The 27,976-nt window shown below is 44.2% G+C and overlaps 1 protein-coding gene across 1 annotated transcript; it reads right to left on the bottom strand.

Annotated features, from left to right (window-relative positions):
- Positions 1 to 43: 43 nt before the first annotated feature.
- On the bottom strand, positions 44 to 27,859 carry UBAP1 (ubiquitin associated protein 1). Its single transcript, XM_081929844.1, has 7 exons — positions 27,679 to 27,859; positions 14,681 to 14,721; positions 10,760 to 10,884; positions 7,166 to 8,086; positions 3,162 to 3,362; positions 2,294 to 2,395; positions 44 to 1,378 (listed from the first exon to the last, which is right to left on the bottom strand). Exons 2-7 carry the CDS (start codon positions 14,712 to 14,714, stop codon positions 1,238 to 1,240), a joined length of 1,524 nt encoding a protein of 507 aa, XP_081785970.1. The 5' UTR covers positions 14,715 to 14,721; positions 27,679 to 27,859; the 3' UTR covers positions 44 to 1,237.
- Between the last annotated feature and the right edge of the window lie 117 nt (positions 27,860 to 27,976).

Here is a 27,976-nt window from a genome sequence, read left to right as displayed (position 1 = left end):
GTTGGAAACGTTTTTCCAAAACTCAAACTCAAGACACAAGATGTTCTAGAGATATCAGAGATTTATAACCATTCCAGATTCATTCCGTTTCTTTTCCCTACCGCTAAACCTCTAGAGCAGGAGACCACCAGCCACATTTTAAGGTTTTATTCTCTTTCTGCAGAACCAAAATACTTAGCAAATTACTCCAGATATCAAGACTGCTTATATTTTTTATGTATTTAGATCTTTTAACCATGTACAACATAATACACTATTGTACTATCAAAACCAAAAGTCTGATTTCTATTACTAGATGTTAATAGATTAATGATTACTATAGCTGTGTGGAAAAAAAGGGACCAATGCAGTGAATATTAAAAAGAAAGTGCTTGAAAGACAGACCTCCAATTTCACACTGTGTATTTATTTTAAACTAATGGAGTAGCCGAGTTCCCAGATGGGTCTCTGCTTAAATGATAATAATAATAAAACCTACCAGTCTGGGGAGGATAGTAGAGCCAAGAGGTTCAAGTCTCTTCCTCAGACTTCAGAAACCAGCCAGTGGGCAAGGGGTCCAGGTGGGGTTTCACAGCTTACCTGTTCTGAGAACTTATCTGTTCAAGCACACTGGCCAGAGCGTGTGGGCGGCCAGGGCCAAAACACCAGAAAAGGAAGCAATGCAGCTTCTCTGTATGCATAGAGGCAGTTTCAGAACCAGTGACACACTTAAATTACACGCTAACCTTCAACCAAAGCCTCCCCCCTCCACCATATAAAACCGAAAATTCCATTGCACTAAAGGTGGACTTGTGTTAATCTTGACCAAGGGTCAAATATTTTCAGTAGAAGCAGACGCACAAATGAAAGCAGCTTCAAGGAGCCAAAGCATTGTTCGTTTCAGAGCCAGGCTGAGTCCAGTGCAAGACGTGGGAGTGGGATGGGGAGAAATACAACTAGCCTGGTCTGACTATGTACAACTCCAGTCAAGATTCTCCGTGGCCGAGCCAAAAAAAGGAAACTTAGGAAAGGACACTTAAACTTTAATCGAAGAACGTGGGCTGGGGTCTCTCCGCTGGGAATAGCACCCTGGAGTGATGCGTGCCCACGGAGCTGCTCCCCCAGCTCTCTCAGCATCTGGGAAAGGCAGGATCCTTGCGGTGTTGTCCTCCTTCCAATGCCTGCAGGGAGAGCCACATGATGGTGGCGGCAAAGGGTCTGGTGAGCAGGGCAATGTCTGTGCTCCTTCCCGCATTCTTCAACTGGCTCCTGCTCGGGTCATTAGATCTTCCAGTGCATTGTTCTGGTCATTGTTGTGTAATAATAAAACCTCTTTAATGTCTTTCAATTCAAATCCCATTTCTTTAAATTTACTCATTAGCTGGAGAAGTTCTGTTGTCTATGAAAAAGGGGGGGAAAGGAAGAGGACATCTTTAAGAGCATGCTAGGAAGAGACCCCCATCTGGAAGGAAGATTACTTATATCCTACTGAGCGTCTCTGGATCAGTCTTCCATCATTAAGGAGTAGCCACGGAAAAGCACAGAGCCCCATGCAAGAACTTCCAAGACATGACATTTAAGAATTTACATCCAAGCAATTAAAAGACACTTAAGAATACATTTACATTAAGTAAGAACCAGACAGATCTCCTAGGTTAGACAGTTCTTAGCAACCTGGGCATTACACACCTAAGATAAATTTATATGAAGCCAGTGGATACCATCTGAACCAAATGAAACCACTATTGGAGATGACCCAGTGATTGGAGGCAGCAATGGGTTGGATGAGGGGGACAAACTCAAGCTACATCCTAACAAGACTGAAGCACTCCTGGTGGGTGGTTCTCATATCCAAGAATTGGGGTGTGATGCCTGTTGATGGGAGTCTTACTCCCTGATATGGAACAGAACTATGGTCTGGGGTACTCCTGGATCCAGCACTGTCACACTTAAGACCCAGGTGGTGAGAAGTGGTGGTTATCAGTTCCAGCCAGAGCGCAAGGTACACCTGTTTCTGAAATGGGGAACAGGATTTCTACTGTGGTGCTCCTTTCCTCAGATGTTGTCAGGCAAGGCACCAGACCCTAGCTCCACCCTGAGCCTGGGATGAAGCTGGCGGGGAGCAGATTACAACGAAAGCGTCACAAGTGCAAGACAACTGCTCCTGATATTCAGAATACAAGCCAGAGGATTTGACAGTCGCTACAGTCAAAGAGCAGCACCAGTAAGATTAGCAAGCCAAGCACACATGATTAAGCTGAATCACGGGAGTGGTTCTACAGCACCACTGCGCATCCAGCAGCTGAAAACTCACCTTCTCCTCTGAACACTGATACATTTCAAGAGCAGCTTCTACAAGGAGCGGATCAAAGCCCTTCTCGCAGAGCTGCCCATGGACAAACAGGTAGTCAAGGACCTACAAGGAGGAACAGGACAGAAAGGAACTGAGGCAGTCGCTCCAAAAACATGACCCCACTAACAAGCCTTTTCTAACAATTATCTGAAGCTTATCGGGGGTTTCTGTCACTGGTTCTTAGTGACAGGTTATCCACATGAAAGGCTGAAGAGGAGGGAGAAGCTACACAAACAAACCTGCTTGGGCCATGCAAAATCACGCCTGCACTGATATTTTTTGAGTACAAAGAGATGAAGCTATACCAGGACAGACCACTGCTCCATCTAGCGCAGGAGAATCTACTCTTGCTGACAGCAGCTCCCCAAGGATTTAGATAACAGTTTTTTGACCAATCTCTGGCACCCACGTTCCTTTGGCTTGAAATGCTAAACCTGGGACCTTCTACAAGCAAAACATGAGCTTTACCACAGAGTCATAATGCCCTCTCCCAGTCTCCACAATTCAGAGATTGTTTTAAGTCCAATTGGCTACAAAGAACACTTATAACAGACATCCTGAAAGCAAACTAATATGGCCATAGTCTTAAGGTCTGAAAATATTTTGTGGCTAGTTGTTGCCCCAAGTACCCCCTTCCCCTGCTGGAGCACCATAAGTTCTTGGGCCCAGTATTACCAAGATGTGTAGGATGCAAGGATCTACAACCCACATCCTTTCAGACATTGTACAGCATCTACCATTCAAAACCCAAACTAAGGCCAAAGTTGGCTTTCATCCAGTCTCACTTCCTTTTCCTGGCTTGCTTAAGCAGGGAAAAGGCTCCTCTTACCTGTTCTATGTTCTGGCCCTTCTTCTTCATTGCTTTTAGGACATCCTCGTAGGAATAGCCCATGTTGACAACAGTTTCAACACACTGCCGCTCACTAGAGGAAAGGGCCTGCAGCACGTTGATATACGTGGAACCGCCGGGCCGTTTTGCACAGCTGGTGGTATTGGGCACTTGAGACATCAGGAAACTTTGGTGAGTTACCTAGTTGAACAAGAGGGAAACAAACCTCTTTCAGGAAGAGAGAGAAACTGGGATGCTGCAGTCTCAAGGTAAGTTAGTGCAGAAGTCTTCCTATAAACCCTTAATAGCCACTGGACAATACAGTTGATGCTCGGGTTGCGAATGTGATCCGTGCGGGAGGCAACCCACAGTGTTCGCAACCCGCAGTGCCGCATCTGCGCACACGCAGGTTGCAATTTGGTGCTTCTGCGCATGTGCAAAGCGTGATTTAGCGCTTCTGTGCATGCGCTGAAACCCAGAAGTAACCTGTTCCAGTACTTCCGGGTTCGGCACGGTGCGCAACCCGAAAACGCACAACCTGAAGCGTCCGTAACCTGAGGTATGACTGTAATAGAATGTGATTGATCTGTGGTCAAGCCCCTCCTCCTCTGTGGGCAAAATAATAGCCAAGAGCTCAAGAACAAGAGGTGGAGAGTTACAGGTAAGTACTTTTGGGCTCCATGAACAGCTCCTCCGAGAACCACATGAAAGCCCCAGAGATTCCTCCATGTCTAAAGCGAATCTTGGCCTGGTTAATAGCTGGACAGGAAGTCACAGCAAGACTCATTACCTCAGAAAGGGGTGAGCCCAGGAAAGATAGCCCCTCCCGGCAACATTTGATTTCATACCCTCGCCAAATCAGAATGACAAATGCATGGCAAGCAAGTCCCTGTTGGTGACTAAAACAGAATGATAAATGCTGCTATAAAGGATAAAGTACCTACCCCTTTCCCCTACAGAAGCCTGTTGCATTTCCATGGAGGCCAGAGAAGGGAAGCTCCTTTTTTCCCATGTCAATCACAGAAGCAAAGCGAGTTGGCTTCGCTTGCTGCTATGGAATTCCTTGTGACCTGCCTCTAGCAGGCAAGTACTTGCATACAAGGCTGCTTTGTGTTAACTTTAAGACACAATCTAATTCCAAGTAGGGCTGTGCAATATTGGTTTTCAGTATCGCAATATACCACCAGTTGAATATCGTGATATATCATGATATCTGGAATAAGGAAGGAACTACGCAGAGGCGAACAGGATAATGTCCTGGCAACTGCTACTACTTAGGGATCTAAAATGGATAAATGATGGTATCAATCACTACACAGTTTCATCAGCAGGCAAGTAAAATGCACCCAAACAGGACTCATGGTTTTGGGCTTGGATACCAAATTGTGGTATTCAGGACAATCCAAAGTACAGCAATGAGTCATAGTGAATGCAAATAGTCTGGGTCTGCCAGCAGGCCTGCTTGGCAGGAGAAGCGGTGGTGGCAGAAACAGCGGTGACCTCGCAGGCCTTGCCATGGGACGTGTCAGCAGGAAGAGAGACAGCCTGCAAGGCCTCTTGGCAGCGGAGGGGGCGGCGGCAGTTGCAGTGGCAGTGATTGATAATATCATTTATCTGTTTTAGACCCCTAAGTAGTAGCAATTACCAGGACATTGTCCTGTTCGCCTCTGCATAGTTCCACCCTTATTTCAGACATTGTGGTAGACTGCAATGTTTAGCTGATGATAGCAGCCCTCACACACATTGCAATTCACAATATATTGCCAGGTCAAATATTATGAAACAGTTATCACAACGTGAACTTCAAACCGGTTTTGGACGATATATTGATATATCGCCCAGCCCTATTTCCAAGTATGTTCTAGTTGTAGAACAACTAGTTGGAATATATAGTTTTCAAAATGGGAACCCAGCAATAAATTGCATTGCTCTTTTTAATCCTTAGCTATTAAAGTCAGCTTTCTTGAAATCAATTCACCCTTGAATGACAGCACTTGGGAGGAGAGGGACCCCTCTTTAGTCTGCCAATGTAAAACAAAAAACCCAATGAGCTGGCCTATTTACCATTTACCTTCCAGGAAACCCATAGAGAAGAACTAACCTGGGAACACATTTATGGAGACCAAGTACTCTCCCAGCCTGACTGTCTTGTTTCAAGATTTCCCTAAAGGCAAACACAGTTCAGTGTAAACTAGACAAAGCCCCTGTATAGCTAGGCATACTGCCAGCTTTTGCCATGCCAGCAAGATCAGTAAGACAGGCAGAATCAATTACACGCTGGAGATAAGCAGCTGGAGAAAAAGCAGGTCCTGCAAAAAGGAGGATTCCCTTTAAAGGGATTTCCTAAAACATGAAAACCCAGAGGAGAAGTAACGACTAAGGCAAGAACCAACAAGAGGCTCTGCTGCAGGGAAAGTTACGAATGAACTCTCATACCTGCATGGCCAGAACTCACATTTCCTCGTCATAGGAAGAAGCTTTGTAAAAATAACTTCCAGGATGCGCAATAGGATTATGCTTAATCCACACAGGCCAAGAATCAGGATAATCTCTACTGGGAAATATACTCAAGTCACTGCAACATTTCAGCTTGCTGGGCAAATGCTAACAACGCTCTCTCCAAAGGGCCGAGTTTTGTTGTTTTTGTTTTTACATGAAAAGAAGTCTTGTGGCACCTTAAGGCCTAACCAATTTTATTATGGTATAATAAGTTTTCGCATGCTAGAACCAACTTCATATTGAAAAGGGCCCTAGTCCACAACAGCATGATTGAATCACGCATGACCACGTATACGTGCGACGCCAGGGAATAAAAAATAGATTCAAACCAGGAAATGGCATGAGAGAGCTAGAGAGTCCTTGTGGCTTGTGAGGACACCCTCCCCAGAGCACAAGGAGGACTTCGGTGAGGGCAGAGGAAACCTCAAGGAGACCTGAGGAGCAGTGGGGCAATTTAAAGGCTGCTCAGCCTCCCTGCCTAGCAGCTGACACATGCATGGGAGCAGCAGCTGCTTTTCCGCCTGTCCTCCAACCAGCCCCAGAGCTTCAACTCTAGTTGAAGAGACAGTTGTACGGTGAGAAAGCTGGAAAGCAGGAACAGACAGGTGCTGGGGCTTTTAAGAGGATGCTACCCACTGACTCGATTTTCACTTATGCATAGGGGGGCCCGGAATGTAACCCCTGCATAACTGGGGGGGGCACGGGGTGCCTGTATTTAAGGCTTTAAAGGTGCCCAGCTTCCTAGAAATAAGTTTACATTGCACACCCTGGTACAGACTGCATAGCCATCCCCAGGGAAAGCCATGGAACGCACCAGATTGTACATTCAGCCACGCTGCCAACTGAACCAGAGCAACCCTCACTAGCTTGTTCTGCAAAAACATTAAGCTAGCCAGGCAGTATTAGTGGCAGAATAGCTGCTATGGAGGGAAAGGGTGTACCCTTGCATGCCCTGCAGCAGGAACACTTGCTTTCATCAATTTGTTATGCATTGTATTTATATACAGTGGACACTTGGGTTGCGAACGCGATCCGTGCAGAAGGCATGTTCGCAACCCACTGCGTTTGCAACTCGCAGCGCCATGTCTGTGCATGCGCGGGTCACGATTTAGCGCTTCTGTGCATGCACCAAAACCAGAAGTAACCCGTTCCAGTACTTCCGGGTTCGGTGCGGTGCGCAACCCGAAAACACGCAACCTGAACCGTCTATAACCCGAGGTATGACTGTACTGCCCTTCATCCTGAGATCACAGGGCAGTTTACAGTATAAAAACACAAAAATACAGAACATAAGGGCACCTGTAGGCATTAAGTGCAGGCAGGAAGACTTGTCGTCGACCCCCATGCAATACAACGCATTGATCACCCCAACAGCATGGCAACAAGGCATCTAAATGTGATTTGGGTTATTTTAGCCAGCTGCAGCCCAACCCAGCCTTTCCCTCCCCCGCCCACATCAAGGTCTCCATTCCCAAAGCAACGTTTTCAGTTGCGCAGGATCTTACCACCGTGGCTGTGGTGAGCGCTGGGATTTCATCTGTACATGCTACTGAGCTGGGCAGGGAAGGCAGTCTGGACGTGGGGGGCAACGTCTGTGCCTCTGGGCCACCGTCCACGCTGAGGTCAGAGAGCCCAGCCACGTGGTGCCCATTCAGTTCGCTGGCTTTGCTCTGCAATGAGCTGAGGAGAGTGCCGTTGCGAAGGCAGGCTGTGCCGGGGAACGTACTCGCCAGCTTTGCCGCCTGCAAGTCACCCTCGTCCGAGTCAAGCTTCGGGAAGGAGAGCGACTTGATATTGCTCACCGACGTCACGGGTGAGAGGGACACTTTGGAAGACAGGGACATCTTTTCACAACCCCCCAGCTGCGGTAAAGCGATAAGACCGTTTGGTTTGTGAAGGGGCTTGAGGTCCAAACTGGCCCTTTCCAAAGACGCCAAGACCTCCTGGTCTTGTAATACAGACTCAGGTGCTACTTTGGGCAAGCTATTGTCTAGAAGTTGGGCCATGATTGGCCCCGGAGTACCAACATGGAGCTGCAGAATGTTCTTCAGCTCCTCTTTATCATCGAGTGTTTTTAGTTCCAGTTTGTCAAAGGGGTCTTCCTCGCACTCGAAATCCGCCGGGTTGAAATCAGCCTTCGCATGGGGCGGACTCAGAACTTTCTGCTTTGCGGTGCTGCTGTTGGCAGGGGTAGGAATGAGGATGTAGTTGTGATGCAGGCTAGCAATGATGGGGTTCATGGGAGGCGGGATGGCGTTCTCTGGGCAGCCGCTGTCCGGGAAGCCTGCCTCCCTCTGCTCCTCGAAGGTTGCTTTTTTATTTGCCAGCGCCTCCTCGGCCCTCTGCTCAGCCTCTTGCTGGGCAGCCTGGATTCGTTTAATGTTCTCAGCCCACTCAATAGTCCTCTTTTCCAAGGAGAAGTCATACTGGGGGGAGAGGAAAATGGAAGACAACAAGGTAAGAAAGAGCTGCAGGAGCAATGCTGGCAAACACATCTCCAAAGCTTACTTTGGAAATCAACCCCTACCAAATTAAGAATGGAACTACAGTGGTGCCCCGCAAGACGAATGCCTTGCAAGATGGAAAACCCGCTAGACGAAAGGGTTTTCCGTTTTGGAGGTGCTTCGCAAAACGAATTTCCTATGGGCTTGCTTCGCAAGACGAAAATGTCTTGCAAGTTCCTGCGGGGTTTTTTCCCTCCCCCCCTTTTCCCAAGCCACTAAGCCGCTTATCAGCTGATCCGCTAAGCCGCTTAACAGTTGATCTTCTAAGCCGCTTATCAGCTGATCCGCTAAGCCGCTTAACAGCTGATCCGCTAAGCCGCTTATCAGCTGATCCGCTAAGCCGCTTACCAGCTGATCTGCTAAGCTGCTAAGCCGCTTATGAGCTGATCCGCTAAGCGCTAATCCGCTAATGGGCTTGCTTCGCAAGACGAAAAAACCGCAAGACGAAGAGACTTGCAGAACGGATTCTTTTCGTCTTGCGAGGCACCACTGTACAGAGGAACCATGCCTCCAACTTTAAGAACCTTTTCAGAAGGATACTGTGAGCGATGATGCCAAAAGGCTGCTGAGACACTAAGGAGAATTAGCAATGTCACACTCTCTCAAGAATATGGGGAGGGGGTACTTTTAATGACATGGCTAAGTGTATAAGCAATTTGGGACCTAGTACCAAACTGAGGATGAGCACTCCAGTTTGTCCCCCCAAAAATTTAGCCTATGCTAACATGACAGCTTGGCCAGGGTGGGAGAGAAGAATCACCACAGTTGCCTGTAGCTATTACGGGCCGTGAGATGTCAAGATAACGTTGCACAGAACCAAGAGCCAACATGAAACACAGAAGACTGAAAGTACACCAGATACAGAGATGCTTCTGCGCCTTCATTATACTGCTTTTGGAGAATGCTGAAAGGGCACCTCTTTACACTTGAGGTTTATGTTCTTAGGACCTACATGATTCCATTTATATACCAAATAAATATCAAAATATCCCATGGGGATGTACAACATTAAAAACAAATTTCAAAACATCAATGAATTTTATATGTGTGTACACACACACACACACACACACACACACACACACATATGGCATACTGACAGACAGCCTAATAATAATGGTGGTACATGGTTTTAAGCTGTTTTTAATGTTGTGCTTTTAATGTTGTAACCTGCCCTGTGGCCTTAGGGTGAAGGGTGGAAAACAAACAAACAAATAGATACTAGGGTGATGACTGCTGTTTCCAGGAACTCTTCTGGTTGTGAGACTTTTATGGGTGAGCTGAGAATTTGTTTCGACCCTGGGTGAGAACCCAGAGGCTGAGAGCAAGAGTGTGTCAGAAGGAAAATGAACTGATATTGATTTATATGTGTATTAGTAACTGTATTCATGTAATTTTTTTTATGCAACTGTGTATTTCTGTAATATTTTGTTAAGCTGTTTGTTGTTGCTTCTGTTTGTTCACCGCTTAGATATATTTTTATAATATTAAACAGCACAGAAATTAAATAATCTAATCAAACCGAATATTATATGCCACATACTGGAAGAAAAGCCAAAGCCAAACTAAAATAGAATTAAATATGAGATTATGGGGACAAGTGGGAATGATTAAACTACAGCAATGTTAGGAGAAAAGGAGGAGGGTGATAAAGAAGAGCTAAGTAACTGGAACCTTGTGGTCAAATATATTAAGGAAAAAATAAGAGCTGCTGATATCAGCACAGATTTTCTTCTTTGTGCATTTACATGATGAAGCAGGACCATTTCGCAGTAGTCTGGTTGCCAGTAAATGCTATGATTTATTGATTATAATCATCATGAATTATACTCAATATTGTATACTTCTCTTTTATGAAATATTAACCGAATATTTAAGTTATTAAATAGGACTATTTCCCTCTTTTTAAAACCTTTTTCTACTCCATGACTTATGTATTTTTAAAACCTAGAGGGTCTTTCAGAGTTGTCGGTTCCAAATGACCTGAAATTGCTGTTTGCTTCTTGAGAGCACGCAAGGATTTATTTTTAAAAACTATCCAGAAATAATACGGCAGACTCCCCCTGTGTTAGTGGATAACATTCACCTGGAACAGGATTAAAACCCTTAAATGTATTATCTTACAGTTTGCAAAGGTTAAGTGAGGCCAATATCAACCAGCTGTGAAGACAAAGCCTTTATCCAGCAACTTTTAGAACACCCTTAAATCAAGCAAGGGAAGCAATTCTTCCTGATCTTCAATAAGAATTTTCTGCTGTTGGTTAACCAAAGTGGATGTTGCATGGATGACTTAAGCGTGCTTCAGAAGCTACTTCTCCTTATTTGGCTTTGAGATGGATTAAAGCAGGCACAGGGCAGGTGTTGACAAACTACCCAAATCTATTTTAAGGGAACCAGAAGCAGCAGTGCAGTTAACAAAAGAGGGGCCTGGCTTTAGTTGTTCAGAGTGAAACACTTTTAATCTTGGATAGTAGGTTAATGCAGAATAATCTGTTACCTAAAGGCACAGTCCTGAGTATGCTTATGCAGAAGGAAGCCTCCAGAAGTTATAGACGACTTTCTGTTGCAACCCTGTACAAAACAAGGAAGTCTCACCTGGGCTTCTCTTACAAGCTGTGGAGAGTCAGGCAAGCAAAAGCCAATGGGCAAGCCAACTTTGGCTGGTGCTCTGAACTTGTCTCCTATCTTGAACGGGACGTCATCGAGGTAACTGAAGGTCCCTAAGGAGAGGGAATGAAACACATCAGTGACTTTGCATTTGTCAGTCAATACAACCCCATTTCGCCCATCTAGGCCAAATCCCCAATAACAGCAAGGCTTTTAAAGTCTGAAACCAACAGAAAAGCAAATGAATGTTGGGGTTTATATTCAATTCAAATGTGACATGGTGTCTGGTTCTGCAAAAGCCTTCCAAAAACTGCTTCATCCCAGTTTCCCCGAACACTGATAAAAATAACCACACTAGCAGTTTTAGTTAGAAATCGCCTTCTATTTTTATGCTTGAAAGTTCATGTTTTATATAAACATGAACTTATATAATAGTCAGCAGCGCCTATATAATAGTCAGCAGCAGATGCCTTCAGTTATACAGCCTCCATAGATGGGAGATGGGCTTAATGGGGTTCCCAGGCACCTTGAGCTCACACAGCTGCTTCCAACAGCTGCTGGCATCCCAAGTCTATTTTTCATATTGCTGCACTGTCCAATATTATCAGGCAGGGGAGTTACAGTTCATAGTATTATGCAAGCAAGAAGAGCCAACAGGAACCAAAGGGGAGAGCAACAGATTCAGGGGATCAGCAGGCCTTATTATGCAGCTTGTAAGGTGCATGCATGTTGGATATATTAAGCTGCTTTGCACCAAGCCAGACCATTGGTCCATCTGGCCCCCATCCTGTCTAGTATCCTGTCTACTCTCTGAGAGCACATGCTTCCCAATTCAAAGTCCAGGTCTGAAATAAGAAAAACAAGGAAGGAACTGCTCTGAGCATCTTGGAATCTCCCATACTGGCTGCTATCTAAATGGCCAGTGTAACCCTGCATAAACTCACATGCTGGAGAACCAACACAAGAGTCACCTTCCCCACAGCCATGCAGCCACTCAATATCTCCAGTGTGCATTGATCAGTGCTCTGCACTTACAATGTATGCCTTGGTCAGTTATGGAAAACAGAGGAGGGAGGCACAGAAAACAAAGAGAATGCAAAAAAAGAGAGAAGGCTAGGTCTGAAAGGTGCAAACTAATAATGCTTATTGTTGCAAAACAAACAAAAAACCCGCTTCAGAACTGAAAGACCTTCTTGGACAAAGGAGAAAAATTGCGTAAAGACTTCCCAAAACACCTATCTGGCACTATAGGCACTTCTCTGCAATGAACAACAATAGTTCCTCCTTTCTACTTCTTCTTGGTCAATTACATCACATCCCTTTTATACCTAGTGATCACCTTAGTCCAGATTCTTTCTATGTGCAAAAGAGGCCACCTGAGACGGTCCTGAACAAATATTACACATCTAGATAACAATGCACAACTGGTGAGGGAGTCCATATTTCTTCTTCCCCCCAGGGTGTTTCCAGTTAAAGTCGTCCCACACCAATGAATTTCCCATTGGAAGAGCTGATACAGGAATGGCAATCACAAGACACCTACAGCTCATAAGTCCAGTTTCTGCACAGATTAGTGGTAGAATATGTGCTTTGCTCGCAGAAGAAGACCCCATGTTCAATCGCAGAAATTTAAAAGGGTCTCAGGTAACCAAACAGATTAAAATCAAGCAGCAAACAAATTATGGAAGAGTGAATGGGTTTGCAGTTCTAAAATGCTAGCAGATTCGATCACTCAAACCTGGTACAGTGGTGCCCTGCAAGACGAACGCCTCACATGACGAAAAACCCGCTAGACGAAAGGATTTTCCGTTTTGGAGGCGCTTCGCAAGACGAATTTCCCTATGGGCTTGCTTCGCAAGAAGAAAGCCCATAGGGAAATCTCCGGGGACCTCTTTTAAATGCTAGCGGTGGGGAGCAAAGCCTTCCCCCCCCCGGCCTTCAGAAGAGGTCCAGGAAGGCCGGCGGGGGCCAAAAGGCTTTGCTCCCCACCGCCAGCATTTTAAAAGCAGTCCGGGATAGCAGGGAAGCGCTTCCCGCTATCCCGGATGGCTTTTGAAGGCAGGAGGGGGGAGCAAAGACTTTTGCCCCCCGCCCGCCTTCAGAAGAGGTCCAGGACCTCTTCTGAAGGCAGGCGGGGGGCAAAAGTCTTTGTCCCCCCTGCCTGCCTTCCCGGGGGCTTTTAAATCGTCCTGGGACAGCGAAGAATGTCCCGGGGTTTTTTAAAATGCTGGTGGGCGGCGGAGGCTGTCCGGGGCGATCTTAAAATGCTGGCGGGCGGCAGCGAAGGCTTCGCTGCCGCCCGCCAGCATTTTAAAAAACCTCGGGACAGCGGAGAAGTCCTCTGCTGTCCCGGGGTTTTTTTAAAATGCTGGGGGTGGGAAGAAAAGCCCTTGTCCGCCCCCCCCCAGCCTTCAGAAGATTTTCAATGCATTCCTATGGGAAACCGTGCTTCGCAAGACGAAAAACTCGCAAGACGAAAGAACTTGCGGAACGAATTAATTTCGTCTTGCGAGGCACCACTGTATTAGGCGAAGTACAGACATTAGTCGGGGAGGGAGGAGGTGTGTGTTTTGACTGAAGGGGGAAATATTTATCTCAGCAAATGCTTAGTACGTTGTACAAGCAGGACAAAAGAAAGAAGATATCTGTGCCGTTCAGCTTGCAGTCTCTTCTTCTTTTGTATGCAGAGACACAGCTTGAACTATCCAGAGCTGTGCTTGCTGCAAAGCTCTCTTATGTCATCATTAGCTTCCTTTAGGTGGAAATTTTGTATTGTCAACTTGAAATCACATCGGGGGGGAAATGCACTGTTCAGCAAGAGCCACAGGATAGAAAACCACAAGGGCTATGTGTTTATGCACAACCATCCCCCCTCCCTACCAAGTGGAGCACGGCATGTTTTTCTCCTCTGTCTTCCAACCTACTGCATTTCTTCTTCCAGGTTAAGGCTGCCCATTAAAGGCTAGCCTAACTGCTTATCTGAAGATGGCTTATTTTCAGGTTGACCCCTGACCAAACGGAACCTACTATTGTCAGGTCACTAGTCAAAAGGGAATGCCTTCCAGTCAATACTACTATTTTGGGACCAGAGATCCTCACCACATCTCAGGTTACAGATCCCAACTCTGTTATAAGTAGGGGAGACCCAGGAAAGGGCCTTGTTTGCTGTGGTGCCAAACCTCTAAAACTCACCCTCTGTGAAGCTGAATTGTCACCATCAGTTATCATTACAGTGCCCAGTTAAACTTTACTTTTCAAGATGCTTCATTCTGACTGATGGCTTTACTTAGCTTTACACTGCTATTCTGTTTAATGCTGTATAAATCTATTTGTTGGCACAGTTTCATTTTCAACTTTCTGTACACCACTTTGGGACACCGTGTACCTGAAAAGTTGTGTGTAAATGCTTAAAAACAACAATGAAGCCAGCTCTTCCATGAATAGCTTCACAATATTTCTTATCCAACTGCTTAGGTAAAGGGACCCCTGACCATTAGGTCCAGTCGCTAACAACTCTGAGGTTGCAGAGCTCATCTCACTTTATTGGCCAAGGGAGCCGGCATATAGCTTCCAGGTCATGTGGCCAGCATGACTAAGCCGCTTCTGGCGAACTAGAGCAGAGCATGGAAACGCTGTTTACCTTCCCCGCCGGAGCAGTACCTATTTATCTACTTGCACTTTGTGCTTTCAAATTGCTAGGTTGGCAGGAGCAGGGACCGAGCAACGGGAGCTCAACCCGTCACAGGGATTTGAACCGCCAACCTTCTGATCGGCAAGCCCTAGGCTCTGTGGTTTAACCCACAGTGCCACCCGTGTCCCTATCCAATTGCTTAGGAACACCCTAACCTATGTTTAGAAAGACAGCCTCCCCTTGCCACACCTGAAACAAAAGACACACATTTCACTTACCATGAAAGTCGGACCTTGACTTCGGAGCAGCCATTTAGAATCTGAAAGACATTTTGAAACAGCATTAGTGACCTTGCATCATCACACCTCCAACACGTACTCTCCATCCAGTGGAGTCATCCCGTAAATATTAGTTCAGCTTTTTTAATGTGACAGGTAACACAACCTTCTTTATCGACAGAGTTCCCTGTGTTCTACACACCTGAGATCTGGCACGAAAATTTAGATCCTACTTATCATCGTTTTTGTTTTTTTAAAAAGGGTTATGAGAATCAGAAACAAAATTGAGGAGAGGGCCTTATGTGGGCAGGGAGGGGGGAATGTGCCTCCTTTGGCCACTAAGTTTTGTGAAACAACTTGCCACTGTGACTGCTCAGATTGCTATTTCTCCATTCCTTACTACAGTCCTCTCTACACTCTGCATCAAAAATACTGTGATCCCAATTATGGTATTTGTGCATGCATGTTAGCATAACTCTTAGTATGCAATCAGGAAATCCACAGCTTCTCCAGCAAAAATGACTGCAAGAAACCATGAAGTGTCAGTTTATCAAGACCCCCCCCCCATCTATACCCAACAACCCTTTCCTCTGCACAACCTCTAGTCCGCAAACTATCAAATGTCAGTATCAATTATCAGCAAAGCAAGGGTCTGTCTGTTGCCCCTTCAACAATCTAATGTCCAAGGGTATACAAACGTACTTGTTCCACAACACAGCTTACACCAGGCAGACAGGAGGAAACTTCAAGCCTAACGGCTTCGCTTTCAGTATGATCAAAATTGCAAGTCTGGATGCTGCTGATCTAATCTTACAGATGTGCTGGATATTCCAAAAGTGTTTCCACACATGCACATCTGTGTAACTCAAGGCCTGGCCTCACCTGGAGGAGATTCTGTTGCAACAAAACTGCTCCTATTCTTTACCAGCAACAGAAAACCTGAGGCGGCGGCACTTTCACTTAAAGGCAATCCAAGGTACCATATTCTGAAGAGTATTTTTTGACATGGACACAGCAACACACACCCCCAATTACTTGAGGCATAAATAAATCAAAGGATGAGTTAAGTCCCTGACATTACTGGGGCATGACACAGGCTAGAACTGAACAGGGATTATGAAAAAGGAGTCTCTCCCTCAAAAAAATTGAAGGTTTTGGGGATATTGAACAAAGCAAAACCACTTGGCTTCAGCCGAGAGAAAAACGTGAAGTCATGTGAAATTATCACTGTGTTGAAATCTGTGTCAGAACAATGACACAGCATTCCTTTGGGCATTTTGTTTTCTGTGTATTATCGCAAAGAAGAATATACTCTTTAGTTTTTATCCTGCGGTATTCTGAGTGACAAAAATGTAAACTTAAAAGACATTCACTTTTATCAAAAGAAATTTTAATGCTGTAAGCTGCCCTCTGATCTTTGGATAAAGGGTGGTATACAAATTTAATAAATATAAATTAAAATAAATCCACAGTGGACATAAATATTAAAAAACCCGATAAACCCCAAACATATCTACACACAGTACTCTCTCTGGTATAAAGGACTCAACAGATTCAAGTTTGAAACAGAGGTATGTCCACACCTATTCTTATGCAGTGATTCAACAGGAGACTCCTCTGAAATTAGGTAGTTCTGAATGAATCAGGACAGGGTGGGGAGCAAGTTTCCCCATTTTCCCCAAATTGCACTGCTTATAAACAGTCCAATTTAGCATGGACTTGGACTATAGAATACCTTTCATTAATTGTCATTCAAGTGAGAGCAAAAACTGCAAAAAAAATTAGCAGGGGCAGTTAGAGTAAGATCTATTATTTGATTATTGATGTAAACCTCCAAAATGTATTTCGTATACATATTCTGTACTATTTTCAGTACATTTTTTGAAAATTTTACTGCTACGGCTAGTAGCTGATGCAAATAAAGATTCTTCTGATCTGATCTTTCATCGACTGTACCTGTTATTCTACACTATTGTCACAACTGCTGTACTTCATAGACCACAGACCTTGGGGGGGAGAAATGTTTCTTAAAAGCAGCTTGGAAGAGACACACTGATATCTCTGTTGTGACAAGTGGTGCAACTATCCATGTATATAAAAATGGAGTGCTTCCAAATCTTTATCCCTCTGTCACATGGAACATAATGCTGTTGGAGAGCAGCAACGTTTGTGAAGCATTTCCTAAGGATGCAACATCCCTCACCATTACTCTTAGGACCCGGATTCAAAACAGTATTTTTTGACAGCCAGCATGGTCTAGAAAGAACAGCAGCCTTCCTCAATCTGCAGCTCTCCAGATCAGGGGTCAGCAACCTCAAACCTTGTGGGGGGCCAGACTATATTTTGGAGAAAAATATGAATGAATTCCTATGCCCCACAAATAACCCAGAGATGCATTTTAAATAAAAGCACACATTCTACTCATGTAAAAACACGCTGATTCCTGGACTGTCTGCAAGCTGAATTGAGAAGGCGATTGGGCCACATCTGGCCCCCGGGCCTTAGGTTGCCTACCCCTGCTCCAGATGTTTTAGACTACAATGTGACTTCAGCATGCCTGAAGTAGATTTGTTAGGACTTAAAAGCAGGTCAAGCCCTGATTTAAAAGCCCTTCCTCTGCCAGGAGCTCATTGCGTGACCATGGGAAAGCCCAGTTCTGTACATGGGAGTAAGCTGGCTTCATCTCATAAAAGATAAACCATATAATTTTAATGAATAGATCAGGGGTGGCCAACCTGGTGGTACTTCTACTGAAGACTTGGGTCAACAAAGATAAATCAAAAGTAGCTTTATTGTATGAAAAAGAGCATTAAACCTAATAAGGAGAAGCCTTCTTCTGAGCCTTTTCTCACTTGCCACTACTGTATCCTTCTGTAACTCTTCTCCCAGTTGCATTCTTCTAGCATAGCTCCAATACAGTGGTACCTCGGGTTAAGAACTTAATTCATTCTGGAGGTCCGTTCTTAACCTGAAACTGTTCTTAACCTGAGGTACCACTTTAGCTAATGGGGCCTCCCGCTGCCGCCGCCGCACAGTTTCTGTTCTCATCCTGAATCAAAGTTCTTAACCCGAGATACTATTTCTGGGTTTGTAGAGTCTGTAACCCGAAGCATCTGTAACCCGAGGTACCACTGTGCTTGGTTTCCTGGTCAAAGTGGACCTAAATGGCTGGAAGAGATCTTCGGGAGAAATGAGGCAGATAGAGAGTGGCTTTTAACCTGTAATGTGTCTGCAACTTCTCTTACCCCCACCCCGCTTTGTATGCTGGAAGCAAATTCAGGGAGAGGGATCCTGCAGTTGTTGAAGTTCTCATTTTGCCCTTAAGTACCACCTCTATATCTCTCCCTGTTCACATGCAGGCCCAAATAGGTTTGCCTCATATTTCTCTCGCACATTAAATCGAGCATTTAATTTTCAGTTTCTCTGTTATACGTTTAAACTGTAATTGGATTTTGTTCAGGGAACATTAAGTCATACATTTTTATTGTCTTCATGCAACTATGCAATTCCATACTAATTACCATCTTTCACCTTCAGCCTCAATGAGGTGTATATAATAAGCCAGCCTTTATCTTTCATACTATAGCAGCTTTTGCAAATCAGTAAGAATTAAGCAGACAACACACATCATCACAAGCTAATACCCGGTTCCCTTAAATTAACCAGCCCTCTTTCCCTTAGTATTTCAATGGAAACACAAACCAGGTGCAAACAATTTAAAAAATGGAGCTGAGATGGGCTAGGATCCTGGATATCACACTTTCGATAGATAGGCCTAGGCACATTTCATCCACCAATAAGCAACAGTAACCCACCGAGAGGGAGATATCAGGAGACACAAATGCTATGGGAGATCTGTGGCTTTCATGCCCGAATTGTAAGCTTCATAGAGGCATGACAGCTGGGTAACTCATGTTGTAAAAATAAATAAATACAGGAGCAGATAAACATTGGGTCTCAACACATAGGGCTCTTTTATTATTGCTATACAAAGTAATTTGCATAAGCTTTTTTTCAAAAGGGACCAACAAAAGATGTGGGCATCATGCGGAAGGTCATTTTGACAGCCAAAATGATGCCAATGAGTGCATGCCAATACTTTCCCCGTTTTTGCATGCCACCTCCTTCCCATCCCCGTCCCCTGAACATTTCCAATCTGACTGAATTGCCCAGTGTGCCATAGCCAAGGCTGCTCACTTCATAGAATAAATCCCATGCTTCATGGCCACGTGCAGACAACTGGAGTTCTTAGAGAACCAAAGGGTGTGATGTTCCAGCCACTCTTAAGTTTGCTCCACAGGAAATTTGTGACCAGAATAAGAAAAACACTGCAGCACAGCTGCCTCTCACATAGTACATAAGCCCCCAAAGTTCTCAGTAGTGATATAATAACAGTATTTCCCTTAAGGCTAAGTAACCAAGTACAACATTTGGCTAAGTGGATTTCTACTCCTAAATAAATGAAGGGTGCAAGGCAAACAATTTGGCATCAGGTTACCTAAATGACTTCGGCCCCTATATTGTCAGATGGGGCACTGCTGAGAATACCACGCCTCAGGGGTGCACTATAAGCTGGGATTTTATTGTTGCAGCTCCAGGCCTCTGGAATCAGTTACCAGCCAAAATTAGACCAGCACCTAGCATCTTGATGTTTAGGCAGCTACTTGAAGACATTTTGGTTTAAGAAGCCCTTCCCAGAAATGTGACCCAGTCATTTAATGAAACAGTAATTCTATAACTGTAACAATTTTTTTGTTTTAAAAATATTTATTATTTGTAGTTTATCTTATTGTACACTGTTTCAATAGCTTTGGCTATGAAGCAGTTTATAAATCTGTTAAATAAAAAATAGCTCTCCTGTTGGACAAATATGATATATCCACAGTTTACTGGAATGGTCAATACAGGGACATCCCAAGAGATTGTGATCTACTCACAGAATAAAAAACTGGCAGTGATCTACCCCAGGTTGAAGTTGTTGAGCTTTTTTTAGAGAAAAAAGTCAAAGTTGTTGACCTTTTTTGGGGTTCTGGTCAAAGTTTTTGAGCTTTACTTAGGTTAGGGAGGTATATTGACCTTTTTGAGGGAGTTCGGGTAAAAGTTGTTGCTGTCTACTAGTAACTGCAAGCATACCCAATCAAGATCAACTAAAATGTGGGACAGAAAATTTAGGATGAGAAGTGGCCACACAAGAACAGCAAAGGGTTGGGTTTTTTTTAAAGGCAGCTGGAATAAAGGCTTAATGAACCCTTCCGCAGTCTTCTTGTGTTGCCCTTGTAACAAAAAGTTACATTAAAAGGTACTTCACACTTAAGACTATTCCAAGATAGTAACGGTAAAGGGACCCCTGACCATTAGGTCCAGTCATGGACGACTCTGGGGTTGCGGCACTCATCTCAATTTATTGGCCGAGGGAGCCGGTGTACAGCTTCCGGGTCATGTGGCCAGCATGACCAAGCCGCTTCTGGCAAACCAGAGCAGTGCACGGAAACGAGGTTTACCTTCCCACTGGAGTAGTACCTATTTATCTACTTGCACTCTGACATGCTTTCGAACTGCTAGATTGGCAGGAGCAGGGACTGAGCAACGGGAGCTCACTCCGTTGCGAGGATTCGAACCGCCAACCTTCTGATCGACAAGTCCTAGGTTTAACCCACAGCGCCACCCGCATCCAAGATAGCCTGCAATAATATCCGTCTTCTCATTCATCCAAAGATTTTCCAGATCATTAAAAGGTAGTTTTGCCCATTCATACAAATTACTCATAGGATGCTGTTGAACAGACAGGATGTTCGCGTATCAATCCACTGCCTTCTCTCTGTACACAAAGAACACTTGTGCCTTTCTCTCCCTCCCCCCCCCCAAAAAAAACCCCACTGTTGAGGACAAGGGTCAGAGGACCATGCAGCCTTCATCCAGGCTAATTTTCTGGCAGCTGAAGCAAGTCCAATTTTTAGCACAGCACAGCTACAGGGTAGAACAGTCTTCTACCATAATAAGTAACTGCTGTCTGTCATTGGGTTCAGTAACTCATTCTCAAAGTATGTGCAAGATTATTACCTTGAGAAAATACACACACACACAGACACACGGGCTACACCCAAAGGGTCATGACCTAAATGCCACAAAACAATAATCCATGTAGGAAAGAATCAAGCTCAGCTGGCAGCATAAGCTGGAACTGATCCCACAACCGATGTTGAAAACTCAAATATATAAGCTAGGCACCCTATGGCTCCTTGAATCAAGGTTACAGTCGCCAAAATGGAATGTCTAGTTGGCATTTTGATGGACTGACTAGTGATGTGAGGTGAGAATATTCTCTGCTAGAAAATTCTCCGGAGAATGTTCTCCACAAACTGTAAATTCTAATGTAAGAACCAGTTTTACAACCCACATTTAAAAAATCTAGTAAATAATAAGTCAAGCTGTGATACTGCCAGTGTAAGTAATGAGTAATGATTTTTTTTGATCCAGTTACATTACTGAGCATTGTCTCATTCACCAGTGGCAGTTCTGAAATGTGAACTACAGAAAACATATTTCTTTTTTTAGTTTTAAAAATGCTATTCATTTAATTTGATGAACATTTGGATTTATATGTATTTCAACTATATGTAACAGCCTTTTTTCTATTTTGGTGTGATTTTATTCTAAGCAATTCTATACCCTTGGACATACAGTGTGATTTTTTTTTTACAGAAAGTCGCTTTAATGCTTTATACACTTAAATTACCTAGGCCTATACAATTATGTGTAGCAGCATGTGAGGTGGCCTTGATTTAAACAGTTGACGTTTCTATACTTTTATTTAATGCCAGTAACTGGTTTTTGCAGTGCCATTCAATGGTAAAAGGTGCCATTTACCAGAGATTGACATACTGAAATATATGATCATATAATGATCATATATTTAATGTTCATGGCTTCTTTTTTATATGTATACATATAGTTTTGTTTATCAAGCTGTGTTTTAGTCACCAAAACAGTTATTAAGTGTTAGAGCTATTAGAAGCACAAGATAGCCTATTACTGAATTTACTTGTATCAAACCTTCGCGGCATTGCCCCATTGAATAAAAGTATCTGTACAGTTTTTGGTTGCCACCTGAACAAGTTTACCCATGAATAAACATGTATATTAACTAATTATATCATTTTCAATGCATTAAAATGGTATCATTTTCAATGCATTAAAATGAATATTCTCCTATTTTAAATGAAAATCTCTAATATTCTCATTAATATTCTCCAAAAGATTATTCTTGAGAATTTAACATCACTAGGACTGACTGTGATCAATTATCAGTTAAACATCTGGGGTCATTCCACATCAAATCAATGCAAAAAACAAGGGTTTTGCCACCCACCGTCTCGGATTTTGATGAAACTTGGTGTACACCCTTCCCTTATGGTTGAAAGAAACCCCCTTTAATTTTCCCCCTCTATCTCAAACGGTTTTAATTTTATAGCACTTCAAAGTTTTGTGAAATCTGTGTTTCTGTTCCTCTTGAGATCCTCGGCCTTGTGTGCATTTTATATTTTTTCTCTATAACCAATGATCAGATCTCTTTGAAATTTTACTCAGCGCTCAATAACATGATGAGGATTTCAGGAAAAAATACACCAGCACTCAAAAGATTATATAAATGCCTAAATAAATGTATAAATGTAGTTTTTTGGTGGAAAAATGAGGTTTAGAAAACCTAACTTTTCAGTGTGCGGGCACGATGGAATCAAAAGTTTTTGATGGTGAAAATTATTGCAAAGACATGCTCTTTCTCAACAAAGAATAAAAGTTATGGGTCTCTTATGTCACGCGGGAAGCAGCCCAAGGGAGGATCTCCGCGGGAGTGATCCGGTCCATGCCTGGTAAGCCTTGCCGACCCCTGGCCTAAGGTGAAAATGATTCCACAAACTGTTCTCAATAGTGGCACTGGGTACTTCAACCGGACCTGCAACGAGCAAAGAATCAAGGCCCCTCCAAAGTCATCCTCAATACGTGTAGCTAGTTGGTCCCGGTGGGTTTTCCTGGGGCTTCAGAGGTCCCTCCCCCACACGGGGAGTCAGTAACCTCCAGACTATCCAAGATAACTCCACTGGCCTGCTACTAGAGAAGATAATGCAAGCTGCAAAATGAACCTTTTTGCAGCTCACACTGCCACACAGCAGGCACTGTTATGTGTACTTACCAGTGTTCGGCTGACTTCAGAGCGAGACTTGTGCCATTTAATAATTATTTAATCAATGTGTTTTTTTCTGTACCAGGTCAAGGGTTTAACATCAACATGAAGACATTTTTACATCTCTGCTTCTAATGTCCTGTTATATGTCTGTGCAACTTAATACTGCCCACTGGACAACTGGAAAGGCCTTAGCTGCCAGGGTATCATGGAGATTTACACCTCTCAACACATTTGAATTAAGTGAGCTGTACTGAACACCAATAGACCTTACTTTCAGGTAAACAATGTTAAGATTGAAAATGTTCAGAGTCCTTTTAATTCTTGAAGCTCCTCAACGTCTTTAAAAGTATCATCCCACAGAAGAACAGTGAGAGCATTTTCCCTATCTTAAAACCTCAGTCGAAATGTTTCTTTTAAAAGCTGTCACAAGACAGCACGCATGTTAACATCTGAAGTTAAAGAACACTCATGATTCAGATTACTTTTTGCTTGCTATTCATCATGCCAGCCTTAGGATGGAAGCCAAAATACTCGGCATTCCCCTAACTTTCTACAGAAGATCAAATTGCAACAGCATTGCAAGCAGTGTACATTGCTTAGTTTGCAAGAATCTGATGTTTGCATAAAATTGAGTGATGTTCAACTCAGTCATACTTAGAACAGAACCAGTGAAATCGACGGACTTGTCTACTCTAGGTGTAACTTAGCTGGAATCACCAAGTGTGCTTCGTCCCCCTTTATCTGCATGGCTAACTTCTATAAATGTAAAGTGAAAAGTTATTCAGGCCATGAATTAAACCTTGCTGCACGCATTATCATCAAGTCTAAGTGTACCTTAGTTTTAAGAGAAGATTAATTTCTCCAACTTTACTCAGGGCTTGAAATTAGCAAGGAGCCAGGCACATTTTGCACCAAAAGATTCACCATTTGTGAGCACTTCAAAAAGTCTGGGTGCCATTTTTGGAACCTGGCTGACACCCAAGGATTACTGAAATGTATGAGATTTGAAACCTCAAAGTATATGTTAGGGATAGACAATATGTTAAAGGAGTTTAACAATAAAGAGTAGAGTGTTTTGAAAACCGAAGTATGTTACCAATGTTACCAGTGACACTTTTGTGTCAATGCAAAAGTGAATTGCATATTAACTCATGCTTATCAAAATAATAAATAAAAAGTGTTGCAGACCCCCACAGTGGAGACTAGATATCCTGTTTTGGTACCCACAACCCACGTCCCAGAAGCCATTTAGCTCCTACCTTTTCTATTCCAGTTTCTAACACTGACTTTACCATGCTCCAAATAACCACAGTTTGGAAAGCTAGTGTGTTCTAGTGTTTACAGTGTTTGAGTGTTGGCCTAGGATTCAGAGCACAAGGTTGAAAACACTATTCAGCCTTGCAGCTCACTGTGGGACCTTAAGCAAGTCACTTTTTGCCTAATCTACCTCAGAGTTGTTGGGAGGATAACATGGAGAGAGCAAGTACCATGTAAGTCAGCATAAGGTCCTCTGGCCAGAGATAGAATATAACAGCAATAATCTATCAATTAAATATACTGTAGATATATAGCCTGTTAAGATTGTATGTTAATTGTGCCAAAGAAAGTCCCATTCATCATCACCTCTGCTAATTTTTTTAAAAGGTTATGTCTGGAGGACTGGCAAAGGAACCCATGAGAAGACAACACGCCAAATGAAGTAACTGTGACTCAGTAAAAGGAAGTTGCACTGCACACTAATTAACGGTGTCATCACCTACAGAGTTCCCCACCTCAGGCAAACTCAAAAATTGAAATAAAAGAACAGAGCCTATTATAGCCAATCAGAGCACAGCATTCCTCACCTGAATTCTCTTGCCTTTTAATTTTAAATCTTGCTCTTCTTTGAGGGAGCTCACGATAGCACACATGCGCCCCAAAGGTTATGCTCACAACAGCTATACGAGGTAGGTATGGCTGAGAGCGTATGACTTGCCCAGGTCCTCTCGATGAGCTCAGAGCCAGAACAAGGATTTGAAACTGGGTTTCCCCAGTTCTAGCCCAACACTTTAACCACTACACTGTTTCACTGATAATGGACACTGATTAGAAAAGTTATTTACTTCCGCTGGGATCCATGTCCCTCAAAGTATGTGTGTGTTTTGAGTTGGCTGGAATCCACCCCAGGCCAGAAAAAGGCCTTTCTGTGCTGCCCTTCCCAGTCAGAATACCTAGTAAACACAATTGTCAAAACTACTACAGAGAACAGTGAAAGCATTATTCTATTCCAAAGACAAGACGGAAGGCTTTTGGGATGAAAGCCTGCAACAGTGTATTGAGAAAGGTGGTGACCTATGTTCCCAATTGTGAAGCGAGTGGAAAATAGTAGTATTAGTTACAGCACAATCCCATGCATGTTTTACATGGAGACCTCATGTTAAACTGGGCTTATTCCCACACACGTAATAAAACTGTGTTGCTAGGCTCTACTCAAGATATAAGGGGATCACTGGAGGATCAAAGTTGGGGAATATCACATACAAAACAAAGTCTCCTATTCTTCAAACCTTTCATAAAGGTTTCCAATAAATAATGTGACCCACGAGATTTTTCACATGGGAAGCTATTCCACATGGGATGTTTGAGAAGAGGACTCCACATTAAAATGACAGAATGCTTATATACTTTGGGATCTTACCAGTCAAAAATGAGATTTATTTTTTCTCAAGACACACAAGCTCTGTAAGTCCAACACCAATAAAGTTAAGTAGTGATATCCCTCTACTCTTTCAAGCAGCCAGAAGCATATATTGCTAAATAAATACACATATTTGCTTTGAACAAACCAGCCAAAAATTTATTACCTGTCAAATGATGCAGTTCCTCACTTCAAGAGAAATGTATATTTTGAAATACTGGTACTCTGCATTAAACAGTGACAGTGCTGTGTTCTACACAGTCAAGTCAATTCAGATATTAAGCTCAGCAAAGGGAAGGAGCGAGACCTGAACTCTCTACCTCAAGTAAATGTAGTTGGGCTAAAACACTGGTCTAAGGCTCTAAGCTATTTGGAAGAAGGCAGGCTATATATGACAAATATATCTCCATAAAATAAACATCTCCTCCTTAGTCACCTGTTCTACGGTCTGCTCTGAGAACAGTAATCTCTCCAATATCCTTACAAAGTACACCCTCATTATCTCTCTCAAAATGCAAGTCAGAGGCCAATGGCTTGTTTCCTTTAAACTACTTATCAAGAACCAACAAGGGTGAGATTTCAGAACAGGGAACTTCTGTTGCTATTTGCATTGCAACAGCCAACGACTCACATTTAAACAGAGCTTACTCTGTTCAAAGCACTCAAAATACACTCTCTTTTCCAGAACTGGAATATGCTAGTCACCAAGATGAGTCTGAGCTACAAATCAGGAAATCACCAGTTTGCTTCCATCCCTCTGCCACAAACACACAAGGGCAACTTAGGGAAGCAACTGTCACTCAAGTTGTTCCAACTCACACAACCAAGAGCTGGTAGGTCCTGCTTACCTTAAGGACTGCTCTAATCACAGCAGGATAGTGCAACATGAAGGCCTCTGACTAATCAGGAGCATTTCATTCCTTACAACAGCCCTGTGAAGTCGACTGAATCCTACAATTCCCATCCGCCAGCCAAAGGAGCATGAGTCACCTATTGCTATTGCAAGAAGGAATGCCAGCCTGGACAGAGTGGAACACGAATGCATACAACTCCCCACTTTGCTTTGGCCTTGAATAACTGATCCCTCCCCAGTGATCAACTTTTCACCCCACCCTCCCCACACATTCCTTAACTAGCTTCTTTCCTATTGCAATTGTATTGGGGAGGGGGACTGTTTATTTGTTACGTTCTTCTTTTTATTATGACTTTTATGTCCTCATCTTGTATTTCTATGCTGTGAACCGCCCAGAGACCTACAGATGAAAAGCAGTATGCAAGTACAATAATAAACAAATGAACCAAATTCTGCGTCCAGGAGAAGACCTAATCTCTCCCTCTTTAGCCAAGGGGGGGGGGCCAACAACGGCCAGAAAGGCGGGACATAAACACACACACTATATACACATGCAGAGTGTTTTTTTCTGGGAGGCCGAAGGGGTACGCATACCCCTAAACACTATGTGAATCTTTGTACTTTTGCCAATTTACTGTATTTATTTTTAGCAATCTGAACTAGGAAATGGTGATTTCCTTGAGTCAAAATGAGAGTATCCCCATATATAGATAGATAGACACACACACACACACACACATACACACACATAACAGGGAAGAACTCTGTGTGTGTGTGTGTGTGTGTGTGTATATATATTATAAATCTACATTTATATAGTTAGTTAGAGGCACTGAGCGTCAGTGAGGGCCACCTGAGGATGAAAATCCGGGCCGCGAGGGTGGAACTGGGGCCACCGGCGTTCAGACCCCAAGGGCGGGGAGGGAGGAGGCAGCGATCTTGATTTCGGCCAGAACTCGAACTCGGGACCTTCCAGGCCAGGAGGGCTCCCGCGACCACCGAGCCCTCCCTCCCTCCCTCCCACCCAGGGGGACGGAGAAGCGAAGCCCCCGAGTCCCTGTCAGGGATGGAGGTTCCCCCGAGGGGCGCCGCCAAGGCAGCCTGGGCTCATCCCCCCCTGCGGGGGTCTTCCCCTGTCCCAACCCCGCCCGCCCCAGCGCGCCTGCGCAGAAGGGCGCGCGCGCGCACACACCCCTCAGCGGCGAGGAGAGAGGCGCGTCGCCCCACCGACACTCGCCCCCTACCTGAGGGGCGATCTCCGCCGCCGCCTCCGGCCTACTCACCCCGGATGACGGCTGCTGCGGCTGCTACTCGTACTCGTCACGCTCGCCCGCGGCTCTGCCAGCTACAAGTCCCCGCCGGCCGCGGCCACCACGACGACGACGAGCCGCCTCCCCTCTCCGTACCCGCCTCGGCAACAGCGCGACGCCATCTTGTCTCCCCGCCCAACGCGCACGCGCGCAAGCTCGCACGCACGCGCCCCACCCCCTCCTCTCCGGCCGGCAGCGACGCGTGGCGTCACGGCGCCGATGACGCGACGCGGAAGAGAGCGAGAGCCGAGGGGCTCGAGAGGCGCTTCCG

This window comes from Podarcis melisellensis (genome assembly GCF_964234715.1).
Source record: "Podarcis melisellensis genome assembly, chromosome: 11".
NCBI lineage: Eukaryota > Metazoa > Chordata > Lepidosauria > Squamata > Lacertidae > Podarcis > Podarcis melisellensis.
This window is presented reverse-complemented; position numbering and strand designations above follow the sequence as displayed.

Coding starts and splice junctions, on each gene's coding strand:
- UBAP1 (XM_081929844.1), bottom strand. CDS start 14,714: ATGGCTGCTCCGAAGTCAAGGTCCGACTTTCATG. Junction 10,885..14,680: donor GTCAAGGTCCGACTTTCATG/GTAAGTGAAATG, acceptor CCCTCTCCTTAG/GGACCTTCAGTTACCTCGAT. Junction 3,363..7,165: donor CGCTCACCACAGCCACGGTG/GTAAGATCCTGC, acceptor TTGTTCAACTAG/GTAACTCACCAAAGTTTCCT.